The sequence below is a fragment of the Spermophilus citellus genome (assembly GCF_964194105.1).
Source record: "Spermophilus citellus genome assembly, chromosome: 16".
Classification (NCBI taxonomy): Eukaryota; Metazoa; Chordata; class Mammalia; order Rodentia; family Sciuridae; genus Spermophilus; species Spermophilus citellus.
The window spans coordinates 13,065,007-13,082,969 of NC_138196.1; the positions used below are offsets into that span (position 1 = coordinate 13,065,007).

General features: G+C 45.1%; 1 protein-coding gene across 1 annotated transcript in view; it reads right to left on the reverse strand.

The window, feature by feature from the left end:
- LOC308635118 (solute carrier organic anion transporter family member 3A1-like) overlaps window positions 1-16,330 on the reverse strand; it is a 301,014-nt gene extending 284,684 nt beyond the window's left edge. The window contains 1 exon segment of the mRNA XM_081269364.1: window positions 15,608-16,330. Within this exon segment, the coding sequence (XP_081125490.1) occupies window positions 15,608-15,787 (180 nt within the window). The 5' untranslated portion in view covers window positions 15,788-16,330.
- Window positions 16,331-17,963: the final 1,633 nt, after the last annotated feature.

Here is a 17,963-nt window from a genome sequence, read left to right on the forward strand (position 1 = left end):
TCTGTCAGCTCTGCTTGCAGGCCAGCTTCTCTTTCTGGTCCTAAGGACTATACATTCCAAGGAGGAGTACCCCCCTCTCAGCCAGTTTGCCAAGTTTTCAAGGAGAACAGGAGGGGAAGTTTGAATGGCCTCCTTCCAATTTTTAAACTGTAAACTGCACGCCCACTTTTTGTTTGAGAGACATTTCCTCTGTGTGAACACAGTTTGTTCTATAACCAGCTTTAAAGCTATCCAGAACTGATACATTCAGGGCCAAGCTAAAGTGTTAAAAAAAAAAAAAAACAGACAAATGCAATAGGGCCTTTCCTAATTTTAGCTCATCTTGCAGAAATCTAATGTGTAGATAATTCAAAAGAGTGGTTCAATGCATTTTTATATGCAGAGGTGTCATCATGTCCTTGAGGCCAGGAGTCTATACAAGGAATCGTAGAATTCCCCCTCCTCCTGGTGAGCACCCTGTTCCAGGACTGTTGGAGGCCTTCGTTCAGCCTCTTGGCCACGCCACACACTGAAGTCATGGCTGTGGGTCTGAGCATGCCCTGGATAGAGCTATCTTCTCCGGGCCGACTTCCAGCAGCATTTTACCACACCACTTCAAAGCTGGGAGCTGGAGAGATAGAAGCATTGCCAAGACAGGTGCCAACAGCCCCCGCGCTGCTAACTGGAGGAGAGACTCCAGAATGCCAGCTCTGACATGCCACTGTGTGGCTATGGCCCTGAGTTCCCAGCCCAAACCTTCTTCACTGTCATCTTCCCACCCCCACCCATCTCTGGGGGCTGTCCCCAGCATCTTACCAGCCCTACTCCTGACATCTTGGATCTACCCCAAGCATTGTTGAGAAAATTATCTCACATCTTTAACCATAAACATCCCCCCCCATTCACCAGGCCCATCTCCAACAGTACCTCCCACTTGAGCCCAACATTTTGCATCTATTATTAGACACCACACTGTCCTGGGTAAAAGCTGACCCAGATGCAAGGCTCCAAGAGGGCTCATCCCCTGCCTTGCCCAGGACCTAAAATATTCTAATGAATGAATCATTAATGAAAACCCTTATAAACATGACGCCTTCCCCATTAGGATACATAAACTCCATGAGGGCCAAGCACAGGCCGTATTCAACTGTATGCTCGCAGCACTTAAGGAACTTGTCAAAGTTAATGAGTTTGGCAGAGACGAAGCTAACAATTTTTTTTTTAAAGGAGTCTATGCTGAGAAAGTCTGAGCATCATACCACTCCTACCCTTCCCCTAAAAATACAAAGATGCACGAAATTAGAATGCAGATATCTGGTCCTAATACAATGGAAGCGTGGTTACATGTTTTTATAGAAAGAAAACAAGGATTGTCATGGGACAGCATTTCTGCAATGCATACCTGGCCAAATCTGAGACTGGCTGGCACAAATCAGTGATCGTCTCTTTTGATCTCACTGAATTGGACAGGGCTTCAGGGAGGACACAAAGGCCACTAGAAATTTTATCAAATGTAGCTTCTGCTAAGGAACCCTGCAAGAACTCATGTACATACACATATCCACAAAGAGTAAATACACATAGTCAGAAGGCTTACCCACAGATATGTCTAGCATTTTTATATGTATTTTCCTTAGTCTGATGATGAAGGGGAAACCCTACATTCAGCTAGCTCCACAAAGAAGAAAGGAAAGGTTCAGAGCTACTCAATTCAAACAGGGTCACCCCATGGCCCAGACACCTCCACCCCAGAGAAGCATGGTTACATTTTTTATAGAAAGAAAACAAGAGTTGTCACGGGACAGCATTTCTTCAAAGGCCAAGCTTCCTGGCTGAAGAACTCTCTTACCCATAGCCCAAAACCCTTAAGAGGGACTGAGAGTTTGCCTTAGTCTTCTTTGTACCCTCAGACCAGTTAAGGGTCCTTCGCTTGTTTTCTTTCTTCCTGCTGGAATTATATGCTGAAGTGTGCTACTCTTACCCCTTAGAAAAAGATACACTGAAGTCCTAACTCCTGGAACCTGTGAACATGACCTTATTTGGAAACATGGTCTCAGAAGATGTAAGCAAGTTAAAACGAAGGTATTCGAGCAAGCCCTAGCCCAATATGACTGGTGCCCTTCTGAGAGAAACACAGGAGGAAAGGCCATATGACAACAGGCAGAGATCACCCTGACACAGGTTCAAGCCAAGGACACGGAGGGCCACTGGTCACCATCGGGAGCTGGGAATAGGCAGGGAAGGATTCTACTCAAGGTCGTGGAAGAAACATGAGCCAGAGATACATTGCTTTCAACTTCCAGCCTCCAGGGCAGTGAGAAAATAAATCTGCCGTTTTAAAGCCACCCAATTTGTGGGAATTTATTACAGCAGCTCTAGGAAACTAATATACCTGGCTCTTTCCTTCAAAAGGGCCCAGAGAATCCCATCTATACTCATCCACCCTCCCATCCCCAGGTCCACTTCCACCTCTTCATCAAAGGATAAGTTTTAGTCAGGTTTTTCGCTGCTGTGACTAAAGGATTCGACCAGAACAACTGTAGAGGAGGAAAGGTTTATTTAAGGTTCCTGGTTTCAGAGGTCTCAGTCCATAGAAGGCCAGCACCTTTCCTCAGGATTCAGGTGAGGCTGAATATCACCGTGGAAGAGTGTGGCAGAGGGGAGCGGTTTACGTGATGGTCAGAAAGAGAAACTCTACTTGCCAGATACAAATATATACCCAAAGCCACACCCCAATTCCCACATCTTCCAGCTACACCCCAACTTTTCAGTAACCACTTAGTTAATCCCTATCAGGGGATTAATTCACTGATTGGGTTAAGACTCTCAAAACCCAATCATTTATCTTCTGAGCCTTCTTGCACTGTCTCACATGTGAGCTTTTGGGGGACACTTCACATCCAAACTATAACAGATAAGCTATAAATTCTTTTTTCTTTAATGTATAGATACAGATTTAGATATGCATATGAATGTAGATATATGTGAGAATATATAACCTAATTTTGATCCAACATCTGAGGCACTAAAAATGTTACAGAAGGACCCTATTGTCCTATAAACTCTACAAAAGGAAAGGTTTAAATAAAATATGGAGTTCATTTCTGCTCCCCCACTTCTCCCACATAAAGCACAACAGAACTCAGCTCCAGTCCAGATAGGCAAAAATGAACAGGCAGTCATGGTAAAAGATGCACCTGGATCCTGAAGACCTGCAGAAAGCCACAAACATAGCTGCTATGCCCAGGGAATAAGGACAGGGGAGCAGAGAAAAGAACTGGGACAGAAACTGATACAGCCCATGGTAGAAGCCTGGTACAACAGGTCTACCTGGCATGACCAGTATCCTCCCCAATCCCCACCCATCTGACAGTGCCATCCCCCCAGGGTTGGTGAAGCATGATGCTGAGGGGGTCAGGGGCCAGCAGAGGGGTCCCAGAAGAGAATAAATGAACAACCAGGAGGTGATAGAACTGGGCCCACCACCTGTGACCACCACAGTTTGGTTTACTTGGCACAAAAGGAAAAGTAGCCACAAAGGTAACAAACACACCTCAAGGCAAGCACAGTCCTGCTCCTCTTTGGGGATCTAAAATGTTTCACTTGTCATACTGAAGAGTCTTGATGATAGCCTGAGGTGCAACATGCCCTTGAGTTATTTTTAATTGCTGTTTCTGTTTTTAAAAACAAATGCTTTCCCTAATTAACTCCAAAGTGTCAAAAGGCAAATAAATACAAACATGTTTTTCTTTTATCTGTTCACTAGATTAAAGGATAGCCTATGGTGCCTATTATAAAATATGAAGTCTATTTTTTAAAAGACAGTGAGAGTAATAACGATGTTTTCAGCATCCATCAGAACAATACAGGTTGAATATCCTTTATCCAAAGTGCTTAGGACAAGCGGTATTTTCAGATTTGGGATTTTTTTTAGATGCTTTGGAGCATACATAATACACAGAGAATGGGACTCAAAGTCTAAACACAAAATTCATTTCTTTCATTGACACCTTATGCACACAATCTGAAGGTCATTTCATACAGTACTTTTTGTGTGCCAGCATCCTGTAACCTGTCATACACGTGAGCAGTTGCGGAACTTTCCACTCTTGGTGTCATATTGACATATACAAGATTTCAGATTTTGGAAGTTTTCAGATTTGAACTTTTGAATCAGGGATGCACAATCTGTATTTATTTATGTATGTTTATAATCATTATTTCTGAAATTAAAACACCACTATCTCCATTTCCTGACTGCTTACCTGCTCACACCTGCCAGCTAATGTAGGCTGGCTCTGGAGGGTGATGCAACACATTTGGGTAAGTGTTAATTCTGTGCCCTGATTTTGCCTAAAATGAAAGCAACAAATGCAGATATTTTACAATGTTAAACTTTCATCCTTCAATATCCCTAAAGGATTGGTTCTAGCATCCCCATCTGATACCAAAATCTGCAGATGTTATAATCCCTAATATAAAAAGACACAGAAGTTATTTGGGGTAAAAATGGGAGTTCAAAACCCAATTGAGTCAAATGTATGAAAGATGATATATCATGAGCTGTGTAATGTTTTGAACAATCAATAAAAAAAAAGACACAGAAGTATGCAAGCAGCCTGAGTTTGATCACTAGTACCACCAAAAAAAAGTATAGTATTTGCATATAACCTTAATACATTTTCTCATACATTTAAAATCATCTCTAGATTACTTGCTTACTGCAGTGTAAATAGTTATACATTATTGTCTAGGAAATAATAACAAGAAAATTAAAAAGTCTGTACAAGTTCAATACAGTTGCAATTCGTTTTTCAAATATTTTGTTTGGAGATTGGTTGAATCCAGGAATGAAAAACCTCCATAGAGGGTGAAGATGTGGAGAAAAGGGTACACTCATATATTGTTTGTGGGACTGCAAACTGGTACAACCACTATGGAAAGCAGTATGGAAATTCCTCAAAAAACTAGGAATGGAACCACCATATGATCTAGCTATCCCACTCCTTGGTATATTTCCAAAGGCTTAAAATCAGCATACTACAGTGATGCAGCCACATCAATGTTTATAGCAGCACAATTCACAATAGCTAAGTGCCCTTCAATAGACGAATGGATAAAGAAAATGTGGTATATATACACAATGGAATATTCCCCAGCCATAAAGAAGAATGACTTTATGACATTTGTTGGTAAATGGATGGATCTGGAGACTAACATGCTAATAAACTAATCCCCCAAAAATGAAAGGTCCAAAGTTCAAATGTTTCCCTGAGGATAAGGGGAGATGAGATTAAAAGGCCAGTGGAGTAGACCAGAGGGAATGAAGGAAAGGGAAGGGGACTGAAAAAGGAAAGAGTGGAACTAATTTGACATAACTTTCCGTACATACATGATTATACCACAGTGAATCTCACCATCATGTACATCCATGGAAATTAATTTTTAAAAAACTATTTTTAAAAAAGGCCCAAGACATATCTCCCAATACCAGAATAAGGACAAGCTTGGGACACAGAGATAACAAGTCTATGGGAAAATCGGTTCCACCTGTGCATCTCTGGAATGAAAGAGACTGCACTTAGATTTAGCTCAAAGGCTGTTGGCTCCAAGTACCACTCCCAGCCCCAACGAAGCAAGGCAAAGCTGCCCACCTGCTCCCATCAACTGAAAGATGCAAAGCTGCAAAGTTGCTTGCTGATGTTTTAATCTATTTATATGCATCTCCAGGGCTTGGCAAAGGTAAAGGGAAGGTTATAATTTATGGGGGATGGGGGGAGGTGTTGTTTGTTTGTTTCCGAAAGATATCCTCTCTTTGGCTGGCTGAGAAATTGTGTTGCTGGCATGTTAAAACTCCCAACCCACATAAGTATTTACCGGCACTGGGGAGGCAACAGAACAAGCCATATAACAGATCAGGAGTCTTGCCCTAAATTTTGTGCAAAAGGACAGGAGAGGCTTGTCTGAAACTCTTTTATATCTATCTTTACACAGCTAGCTCTCTTTAAGGGCTCCACCCCCATTTCTTACCCTGTTCAAAACAACAGGTTCCTTGCCTACATTTAAGGAGGAGGGTGGAAATCAAACTCGCTTGAGTAGTGTGCATGGAACTTCCACTTGTATAGCTTTGTGAAGAGGACAGGGCAATGTGCCACACTGAGCACATGCAGGTGAGACCAGGGGGCCAATGTGTCCCACAGACATAGAAGATTAAGTGTCAGCACAGCAGTGGTTGGGAAATGAAATGGTCAAAAGCAGAGAATCTATCATAATCAAAGGTGGTTGTACTTGCAGACATACCGCTAAATTTAATGACCAATATCTGAAGATGACTTTTAAGAGTGGCCTGGACTCTGTAACATGGGAGCCAGAGTAACCCCAAGCCCAGAAGGAGCCTGTGCAACCCTGAGAGGCAGAGAGCTGGTGCTGAAGCTGTGGCCAACCCTGTTCCAGGGGAATAGCTATCGGTGACTCTGTGGGACCTACTTCAAACAATGCTCTGACCCAAAAAGCCAACCAGGAGATTAACTAATCAGCATCACTCTTTATTTTATAGGTTGGATCACAATAATTGAATCTTACATAAGAAAAACATATGGGTCCATGCTGCTTAGAAATTTTCATCTTCATTAAGAAAATTCTTAGTAGAGTAAATATAAGATTTCAGGTACAGTATTTTAAAGCTTATATAATCAGTCAAGGGCAGCTTTCCAATCCCAACTTGCTTGTATTCAAGGTGGTAATTTCTCATTCTCATCAGCAGAAGATGGGAGATCGCAAAAATCCAACAATTAGAGAAGCCTATTTTACATAAGCCTTTTCCAAAAGGGGAAAAGACAATATCATTCCCTGTGACTACTGTACAATAGTCTTTAATTGAGAAACACCATCATGACTATGTTCTCCCGTACACCAACCTCACAGGTGCAGAAGGCAGCATAACGATAATCATTTCCTCCTTCCTGGAGTTCCTGTAGCTGTTTGTGCAGTGATATAGGGAGTAGCTTGCCAGCTCTTTTATTCTTTCCCCAGGGCTATATGCTGAAAACCACAGCTCACTTTAGACCTATCAAAGCAGAGTATCAAACTGGGCCTGATGGTGCATGCCTGTAATCCCAGCAGCTCAGGAGGCTGAGGCAGGAGGATCGCGAGTTCAGAGCCAGCCTCAGCAAAAGCGAGGTACTTAGCAATTCACTGAGACTCTGTCTCTAAATAAAATACAAAATAGGGCTGGGGATGTGGTTCTGTGGTTGAGTACCCCTAAGTTCAATGTCTGGTAACCACCACTAAAAAAATAAGAATGTCAAAGGCTACCTGGATAGCTGGGTTATCATCTGGAGAATCAAAGTTTGCTTGGATGGATGGATGGACTGATACACATGAAGGCATGTTCCAGAGTTTTGATGGATCTGATGTGATGGCACAAGGATGAGCTCCTGGGTCTTCGTCCTTCTGCCACACCCTAGGGACATGACAATGACACTACTTCCCACTTGAATGGTTTTGTGGTCGTAGCTTATTCCCAGGGTTTTCAAAGGGTTCATGGCAAAGATTTTAACAAAAAACAATGATAAGAAAACAAGATTCATAATTACAATCACTACTACCTCTGAGTCCTTTACCAGGTAACATAAAATGCCACCTGGGAGATCACAGGCTGGCAGAGAACTGAAGAGGAATGGCAGGCACTTATGGAAGAAGCCTTGGAGGCAAAGGGGGAAGGTGGACTCACACCTGTCCGTCCCATTAAGAAAGGGGTCCAGTCAGCTCCCGCTGCCTTTTGCTTTTAAATATATTCAATATGCCTTCACTGGGGAGGAATGATGTGACGTTTGTTGAAGTCCACGAAAATTCTATTCACCAACTTCTATATCCTAGATGGTGAGACAGCTATTCTGAGTTTGAAGAAGGATGTCCCACCACTTGAGAAAACAGCTGGGCTGGTTACGCTGCTTCTATAAAGATGTGAGCCTCTAGGCTTCCATTTACAGAGGGGTTCAACTCAAAGCCACAAAGAAGAACTGAAATAAAGAAGTCAGGAGTGGCCAACTGCCGAGAACCTGCCCAGAGCCCAGGGAATGCTTCTGCTCTCTGTGCTGTCACTGGAAAGCCCAGCAGAAGGCTCCGGGGCTGGCTCCCTCCACAGCTAGAGCTGTGCAAGACCCGGTGCTTTAGACTGGGTTCCTTCCTCAGTGATATCACCATGGAGTCAGCAGGGTTGGGGACCGCTGGGGTCCTCCGGAGGTACATGCTTTCTCAAGAAACCTGTGGCATCTGAATGGGAATCTAAAACTCACCTGATATCTATCTACTGCAACCTGATTCTCCACGAGTCCAGTTCATCCTCTTTCTTCCCAAGGATGGGTTCTACCAGACTGGGGGCAAGAAGGCTGCTTCTAAAACCACAGACAGGGTCTGGGGCTGTAGCTCAGTGGTAGAGCGCTTGCCTGCCACGTGTGAGGCACTGGGTTTGATCTTCAGCACCACATAGAAATAAATAAATAAATGAAAGGTATTGTGTCCATCTACAATTTCATTTATATATATATATATATATATATATATATAAAATAAAAAAAAAATAAAACTACAGATGGAGGGACAGTGGTGGTGTGCAGAAGCTGTGACCTTAACAATCGCCATGAGCCATAAGCCCAAGGGATAACACCACAGGATAGAAACAGACTGTATCAAGAGCTCCTCTGCTCTACTTTTGAGAAACAAAAAATGACCTGACCGAGACGGGGAAGATGCTCACAAATGTGCTTGCAAGGGGACTCCAGGTGAAGGCAGTGGATGAGTGCCAGACAGGAGCCCTCCAGGGCAACGAGGGCTGAGCTGAGGTCGTGTGTCTGAAACAAGGCTGCCTGGGGGGCAGCATATGTCCACAGCATATGTCCCTTGGTCCTCCCCCTCCCAACACCTCAGGCTCCCCCCAAGTAGCCATTCAGCCTAATCTCCACATAAGTAGCGGAGCAAGCTCCCCAGATCGCCAACTCGCTAAACAGAAACCCAGGCCACACACAAACATCCCAAATCCTCAGGTCCCAGAGAGGGACTCCTGTTGGTACTATGTCATTGCTGTTAAAGCAACTGTTGAATACTGCACTCCATGGGAAGTACTCTATCACGTGCCCATTTACTTAAACCTTTCAACCACTTAAAACGTAAGCTCTATCTCTATCCCCATTTTTTCAGAGGAGGATACTGAGGCTCAGGTAAGTCAAGTCACCAGGAGCAGATAAGTTGGAGAGCCAAGGAGATCTCGTGAATCTATGTCTGATATTCTTTTTCACCCTCAGCTGCTTACCACCTGCCTTCAGCCTCAGCCTAGAGTGATAATATCGAGGACTTCCCAAAGCAAGTCTGCTGTCAGCACACCTGCTCCTCCCAGCCATGTGTGCCAGTCCCTGATCTATTCACCTTCAAGTACCACCAACTGTAAAGAATCAACAATAATAACCATTGCTATAGGGGGCTCCTCACCCACTGCACTTGTCTTACCATCTTTAAGATGAAATAGATTGCTGCATTCCTAATAAGGGAATAAAGAGAATTAGCAACTGGTGCTTACCTTATTTCTGGATTCTAAAAACTTTTTAATCTCCCAAGACAAGATTAGGAAGCTACTTGACTGGGCAATTCACTAAACCAAAAGCAATGCTTGGTTGAAATAATTTTATTTCTCATCAATTGGGTCCTGTCATTTTGATGTTTGTGGTGAGTAGGTATGGCCGTATTATTAAGAATAATAGCTAGAATTTATAGGATATTCAGTATGTGCCAGAAGGTATTCCAAGCATGTGTACTTACTCAGTGAATCATCACAGTATCACTGTTATAATCTTAGTTCTAAAATGAAAAAAGTGAGGCACAGAAAAGTTAAGTGACCAGCCTAAGGTCACAGAGCTGGTAAGGACATAGGAATGAATCCCAGATCTGTTGACACTCATTCAACAAGCCACTGTTGTCATAGACGCTTGCCATTTTTCACCTTGGGGTTTTAAAATTTTAACTTGGAGTTTTAATCACTGAAGAATAATTTTCACACTAAGACATGAATACATAGATTACATAAAATAGAAGTGTCTTTGAACCACATCAAATGCACTTATCTTATGAATCAAAGTCAATGGTTCTACTTTTCTTCCTGCTTAGTATCTATTTTGTAGGTACAAAAATAGAAATATAAAACAAAAATAAAAAGAGCAAGGGACTATCTTCCTGGCCTACAGATGACCAAAGGCATTTCCCAGAAGCAATAAAATACATCCAACTGGTCTCAAGGGAGACCAGATTCTAAATCCATGTGTAAATTTTACAATCAACATTACCACTGAAATGTCCCTTCACACCTTCAAAAAGTATTGCATACCATAATCAGTGTATGCAACTCTGGGCCTGAATAAGGTGTAAATATATACAACGCACATAGCAATGTGCAGAACATGAATAGATATGCAAGGGAGAAGCGAAGAAAGTACAAGGGCTTTACTTCATAGGAACATGCTTATTCAATGACACAGGTGGTGACATGTATGCAAGTTAAATGTGTTCATGGAGCTGGAAGTATGGCTTCTATCATACAGCAAGTATGGAGTTTGATTCTCCTCCACTTGCACATGAAATGCACCTACCTCCACGTGGCTCTTGTGACACTGCTTTGACTCCTTCCCAGTCCCTGACAAAGCAGCACCTCCAAGTTTGCTATTAGATAAGTAAAATTACTCAAAAGACATTCCTGCTAGAGCTGCCCTTGCCTGGCGGTTCCCCGGGTACTCTGTGCAAGAGGAAACCCACACAGCGTGACCTTGAGTAAGGCCATTCCTGCAGCAGGTACGAGGAGCAGTAGATACTGAGCAACTGATTAGCAAGGGCACACCACTGTGCACAGGCTCCTTGCTTGACCTTTCTATAAAGTATCTAATGCTGAAATGGAAGAGTTAACAACATTCAGGAAAGATATCTCCCCCTTTACAACTAATTCAGTTTCAATTGTTAAACACACAAGTGAAAACCCCCAAGAAACAAGGGAATGTACACAAAGTTAGTTGAAGGGAATTTTCAGAAATACATATTTTCCCTTAATGATTATTAGCTAAACAGTCTAAACCAAGCTGTAAGAAAGAAAAAAAATCAGAGTAATTTTACTTCTTACTACCCAGGGCTATATAGTAATTATGCAAATGGCAGCGAATTTGTCACTTCAAGTAACCATAAGTGTATAAAATAATTTCATTAAGTAAAATACAGTTACCTTAGTCATCATACTAATTTGACAAGGCCTTTAAAAATGTCTCTCAGCTGTCTGCCTCTGGGCTCGATATGCAAAAACCTATCTTCAAAATGATGCTTCTTTAGAAAGAAGAGAAAAAAAAAATAACAAATCCAGCAGTTTCACCTCACCCCTTAATTGCAAGCCCACTGAATGTTCTCAGGCCTAAAAATAAGTGACTATAAAGTGGTGAGATGGAGATCCGTTTACCACACTCAGTCATCTATGTCATTACTTTGTCACCACAACCTCAGGCATACTTTTGCATGACTCTCAATAGGGAAATACCCACCCCCAGTTCATAGGAGCTGCCTGGGTGCCCCACCCAAAAGACTAGACTGGCCTTTTTTTCAGTTTTCATCCTGAAGAAATTCAAAAGCATCTGTATGCGAGGCTCAGTTGTAACTGCCCAGAGGTGTCAGCAGTTTTAATTTCCTGTACACATCCTTATCTCCTCTAGTTCTCAGTAATTTGATAACATACACACCCTCTCCATGCAAGGCTACCCTCCGTGAATGACTTGAAACATCTCAGTGGGTCCCTACAAAGCACAGATAAACTGCACACAAAATTACTTTCTCTCCATGAAGTTCCCATATGCCTGCACCTCCTCCAAACAGTCCAAGACTCATACAGATGTTACATCCTGCAAATAGGTCAGACTGGAGCACACAAAGCAAAAACACAAGTACAAGAAAACCACACTGCAGCTGAGCACAGTAGTGCCTGTAATCTCACAAGCTGGGGAGGCTGAGGCAGGAGGATCACAAGTTCAAAGCCAGCCTCAGCAAAAGCAAGGCACTGAACAATTTACTGAGACTCTGTCTCTAAATAAAATACAAAATAGGGCTGGGGATGTGGTTCAGTAGCCAAGAGCCCTTGAGTTCAATCCCTGGTACTCAAAAAAAAAAATCACATTGCATTCTCTGTTCTGTGCACAATGACATATCAAATTGAATGGGCTTCTATTCCTTACTTTGAAAAAAATTATTTCATGGCCAGCCAGGCAGTTTAACTATGTTAGAACATCCTTCTAACTGTTGGCTTATGTGAAGCATGATTTCTAATTAAGACATCTGCAATTGCAACAGATTTCAAAATACACAGCTGATCCAGGTTGCACTGGGTTTACATTGTCTATAGCACCTTATCCATATCATCCCTGAGATCAAGATCAATGTCCTTCTGCACTGCCCTGGAAGGCCCTGACCTCTGGCAAAAAGTTGCAGGTCTGCAGTCTAGCCTAACAATTGCTGGCTTTCTCATGTACAGTTCTGCCTAAGTTTCCCTCTAGGTGGGTTTTCAAGGGAAACAAACACACACAAGTCCTGCTTTTCTAAGTTGTTTCTCAATCCCAGGCAACTACCTACTTCAGTTTTACAGATGGGAAGCCTATATCAGTGGCATTGAGGACACACTGAGAACACTGGGAAATTATCTATTCAGAAGAAAAAGGGAAAAAGGGAGAAATGAAATGAAACTTCCCAATGTTATTTTTTTAAAAAAGACACCTGAGAAGAAAAAATAAGATAGCTGCGTTGACTTTTAGAATCAAATAGGAAATAATGCACTGGACTCACATTTGCAATCACCCTCCTCTTTGAAATTAAGCACAATTGGCCATGTCCTCTGGCAAGCCCTTCACCAGATATGTGAAAATCAGAAGGGAAAGCTGATTCCCAGTGTAAAGACCACATATACATACATCATGCCTATGGACCCTGCCAGTGTGGTCACCTATAGACACTGCATCTTAGGTTTCCCAGGAAACCATGATCCGTTACAAAGAAAAAAATCTGCTTCTCCTGCAAACATCCTGCACTAGCTTATTCTCCAATTATCCAGAAAGAGGTCTCCTATGGCTGAAGGAACAACATACTTTTTTTTTTTTTTTTGGTTTGCCTCCCAAATTACAGATGCAGAGAGAACTCTGAAGTAGCCCAGAAGAACAAGGCCCATAGCAAGCTGATGCAATCAACCCTGGCAAGCCCCTATTTATTTTCATGAGGTTCAGATGGCCACAGAAAGTCAAGGGCAGTCAGGCAAAGCACAGTCCTGAGAACCTTATGCCCCAGTCCTAGTGATCAAAATAAATTCAATTTCCTAGGCCTGTCCTCTTCTAGGCCTCCGTATGCTTTCTGCAGAGCACCTGTTGACTCCTGTTACATTACCCCATCCAATCAGGCTTTCCATCAGCCAAGAAGTGCCAGGATGCCGCCACCAGGTGGACTGAATTCCTCCTTGGCCTGTCAACCCCCTGTTCTGTGATTCAAGTCAACCTCCCATCTCATGGGGCCAGACTGGCTTCAAGAAGTCCTCCACTGCAGGAGCACCCTGCTTTCTCAACTTTCTAATGGAGCTAAGCCATTCATCTGGCTGACACCCCACATCACTTCCTTCTAAAACCCTTAGAGCATTGCAAAAATAATAATAATATGCCCATGCTTTCATCACTCCAGGGATGAAAAGTTCTGTTGGTGTTGTTTTGCCACATACAAATAAGGCACTCTGTTGAGCAATGTTGGTTTAAGGCAAACTGTTAAAACTGGAGGCAGCTGTTGATATACTAATTTTACCTCCTTTTACACACAGACCTGGTTAGGTACAATGGACTCTGCATATATGCTACAGTATTGATCCACATATATTGTACTGATGCACATTTGCATCTTAATAATACATGTGCCTCGGGCTGGTTGCACAGCTCATAGATGAAAGTACTAACCGAGCATGTGTGAGGTCCTAGGTTCAATCCCCAGCACCCCTCACCCCCCCTCCACACACAGCCCCCTACAGAAGCTCAGATAAACTGATCCCCCAAAACACTGTTATTCCCTACCTCCAAAATCCACAGGTACCGTCTGCAACTATGTATTATAACTACTGACAAAAATGATTGCATTTTATAAAACAGAAAATGAAATGCACTGTTGGCTCCAGGATTCACTCAAAGCATACCAGTTACAGCTGCGCATGACACAGAGAGGGATTTAAACATCTTTCATCTCAGAAGGGTCAACAGATATGCATTAGATTTTCAAAAGCCCTGAAATTGTTGCCCCAGGAATAGAGCTGAGTTTGTAGCCTCCCCCACCTCATAACCACATAAATGACTTTACCCAACACCAGAGACCAAGTTCTACTTTAGTGTCTCCTTTACAGCAGGGGGGGCTTAGGAGATTGTTTATGAATGCTATAAGGCACCCAGTGTCTGGCTCTTATTAACTTTAACCCAAGGCCAGGAATGAGGGATTAATGATAACATCAGGACCCAGTATGGTTCTATCTCTGGATGTGGTTATTCAACAGTCAAAATCTTGTCGGATTCTATCTCCATCAAACTTGCCAACACTCAAAGTCTATGACATTTGATTCCATTTCAGGTCAATACCCAAGTAATGATTTAACACTATATACTCTGAAAAATCTTCTACTGTTTGGATACGACAAGTCTAAGAGTGCACTTTCTGGAACTCCAGTTGGGACCACCTGAGCGGGGCAGGAGACAACAACAAAGTACCTACTTGACAGTGCTGAGTCATTACAAGCTGTTTCCTCTGAGATGTTAGGGACCCACGGGCCCTTTGAGCATTAGTATCCCCTTTAGAGAGGCAAATAAAACAGATATATAATGTGTACAATAACGTAACCCCTTGTTGGGAAGAAACCACGGTGGGTAATTTAGCTTTAAGAGTGGGTAGCAGGAACTATACAAACTCACAGCTGTTCTCCAGGTACTGTAACTTTATCCCAGACGCTGAAAGATGGCTATTGGAATACGGTGGGAATATTCCCCCTATAGCTTAGACTCAGATCAGGGCTACACTTGGGCGCCTTTTACTCTAAGCTGTTAAATCTCCCCCCCCCCCCCGTAATTGGCGGATGCAGAAACAGCCCGGAGAAAATGATGCATAATGGATTTGTTCTTCCAGGTGATGTAAGGAAGAGTAGAGGACGCAGGATGCCAACTGGCTTTTCTTGCCATGTGCAGGTCACCTGAAAACCGCGATGCCTTCTTCTCTAGAGAGGCTCCTGAACTCACCATCTGGCTCCACTTTCAAGGGGGTAGGGAAACGCCCACCTGCCCGCCGCCTCTCCACCCCGACACCCCCTGCCCCTCTGGGCGCTCTAGCTGCTGCCGGCATCCACGGTCCCGCCCGCTCCCGGCTCGCTCGGCAGCCCCGGCCGGCAGCTCCCCCTGCGGCCGCCTCTGCACCACTCACCAACCTCCGCGCCGGGCCGAGGTCACACCCGCCTGCCCCGACGCCCGGGCGGCCACCTCCTCTTGCCAAGGGGTAGCCCGAGATCCGGGCTGGAGAAGGAGTCCGCGGAGGAGTTGGCAAGGGGACTCACCAGGTAGGCGCCCACCGTGCCCTGCGCCAGCATCAGGGCGCACTCGGACACCAGGAAGATCTTGATGTTGGAGAAGCAGGACACCTTCTTTTTCTTCTTCTTATTCCTCTGCGCCTCGTCCCCCTGCAGCTCGCCGCTTCGGCCGCCGCCCGACGAGCCTCCCGGCTTCTTCCCCTGCATCCTTCCCCCGCCGCCGCCGCCGCTTTCCCGCTCACCCCGGGTGTCGCGGCCGCTGCCGGGCGGGGGTGCGTACCGCGAGGCTGCGTGCTGTCCCCGCCCCGGGCCCGCGGCGGCCGCCCCCGTCCTGCCAGAGCTGGAGAGGTGGAAGGCACGGCTCCTCGCCTCCGCCGCCGCCGCGCTCGTCCCCTTCCTCCTCCTCCTCCTCCGCCCTCCCCTCGCCTCCTCCTCCTGCTCGGGCTGTGCCAATCACAAGGGCTCCTCGCGCCGCCCGCCGCCGCCGCCGCCGCCTCATCTCCCGCGGACGCCCGCCGCTGCCATCGCCCGCTTCCCCTCGCCCGCCGGACGCGCCTGCCCTCAGTCCCTGTGCCCCAGCTCTGCGGCCTGGGGCTGGGACGCCACTGCGTGCCCCGGCTGAGCCGCTCCTGCTGCCGGTGCTCCCCTGGGGAGCCAAAGGGGATCGGCTTGGGCGCTAAGGGTGGTCAAAGCGGAGAGGGTCGGGCTGCTGGGAGAACTGGAGGGGGTAGTTCTAGCCGTGCAAAGCCGGGGGTGGGGCTGCCCCAGAGTATGGAAGGTGCCACCCAGTCCCTAGATGGCGCTGTGGGGCACTTGGGCGCAGCAGCAGAGACTGGGTGGTACTGCTGAGTAGCACTGGGACCAGATATGGGGGTGCGAAGGCACCTCCACCGGGGTTAGAACTAGTGTTCAGTCTCCGGGGCGCTAGACCAGAGAGGAGTTGCTGTTTCCAGGAAGAAAAGCTACTGGGTGCCTTGGAATGGGTTAGCGCGCGCTATTCCCCTCTGCCTGGGTATTTCTGAGGACAGATGTTTCGCTCTGGGGCTTGGGAAGATGCCAGAGGTCAGAGCTGCTTGAGGCTTCTGCCGCCTTCCGGCCCTCTGCTCCTTTGCTCCCTGGCCACTGAGCGTGCCTAAATGGCTGCAGCCAGAAAGAGGAGAAAGGAACAGAAGCTAAGCAAACCAGGGGAGTTTTTGCATTAATTCCTTCCGAGCAGCATGCCCCCAGCTAGGATGTCTGGGCGAGTGCATGGTCTCTGCGACCCCAGCAGAGGGCCTTGTCTGGCCCTCCAAGGGCGTGGAACCCATCTGCAGGAATTAGCAGCCCCACTAGGCGGTAGGAGGGAAGCAGGGGTTAGCCACAGGCCAGCCTTAGTCCTCACCCCTCCCCTGGCTGTGTAGGCCTTGGCCTGGATGCCTGACCATAGCAGCCCCTCTTTATCATCAGTCCTCATCCTCAGTGTTACCAAGGACTTTGAGCAACAAGGTACTATGGATAGGACCAGCTATCAGCCACAGCTTCCTGAAGCTTGCAGAAAATTGTATGGGTACTAGAAATACTCCCCAACTTCCACCTAGTCAACTGGGAGACCCCACAAATTATCTGGAATGTTTCCATGCAGACATCCTATGTCTCAATGCAAGGCTTACAGTCAAGAGAATAGCAATTAACACTACCATAATTTTTACTTTCTCCCCCAGAACTTGAATGAGAATGAGTGGAGGGGGTGTTGTTTTGCTATGCCATTTAAATATAAATTGTTTTACTCCTCTGTGGTTCCAGACATGATCTCATACTGGCTTGATATGGTTTTGAGATGACCACCCCCCCCCACTGCAGACCACCTCCTATTTGAATAGCTCCCCAGAAGTCTTTTTTCCATTTTCCCAACCCCCAGATTTCCTATCTTGGGCTACATTATTCCTCACCAGCCCTACTGTTAGAATACTTACCTCCATTACTCTTACTGCCCACAGCCTCTCTTCACTGATAGCCAGTTTTTCTGTCAAATCCTCAATTTCACTACTATGTCCCTGGCCATCATTCTAGCATTTAGGGGCACTCCATTTACTCCTGAGAAGACCCTGGATGGGCTAGCTATATTTTGCCTTGGCAAGTTGCCAAGCTGAACTGAGACTTTTTGACTTGTTTCTGAACAGTGATCCCTATTGCTATTGAAATGTCATTCAGAGCACATTATAGTCTTCAGTCTTATTTACATACTGTGTAATAACAAGAGCTAATGTTTATTTTGTGCTTGCTCTGGCCAGGCATTCTTAGTGCTTCACCACATTAACAATTTAATCCTCACAACAATCCTCTAACCTAGATGTTGTCATTGGCCCTGTTTTACAGATGAGAAATTAAGGCCCAGGAAGATTAA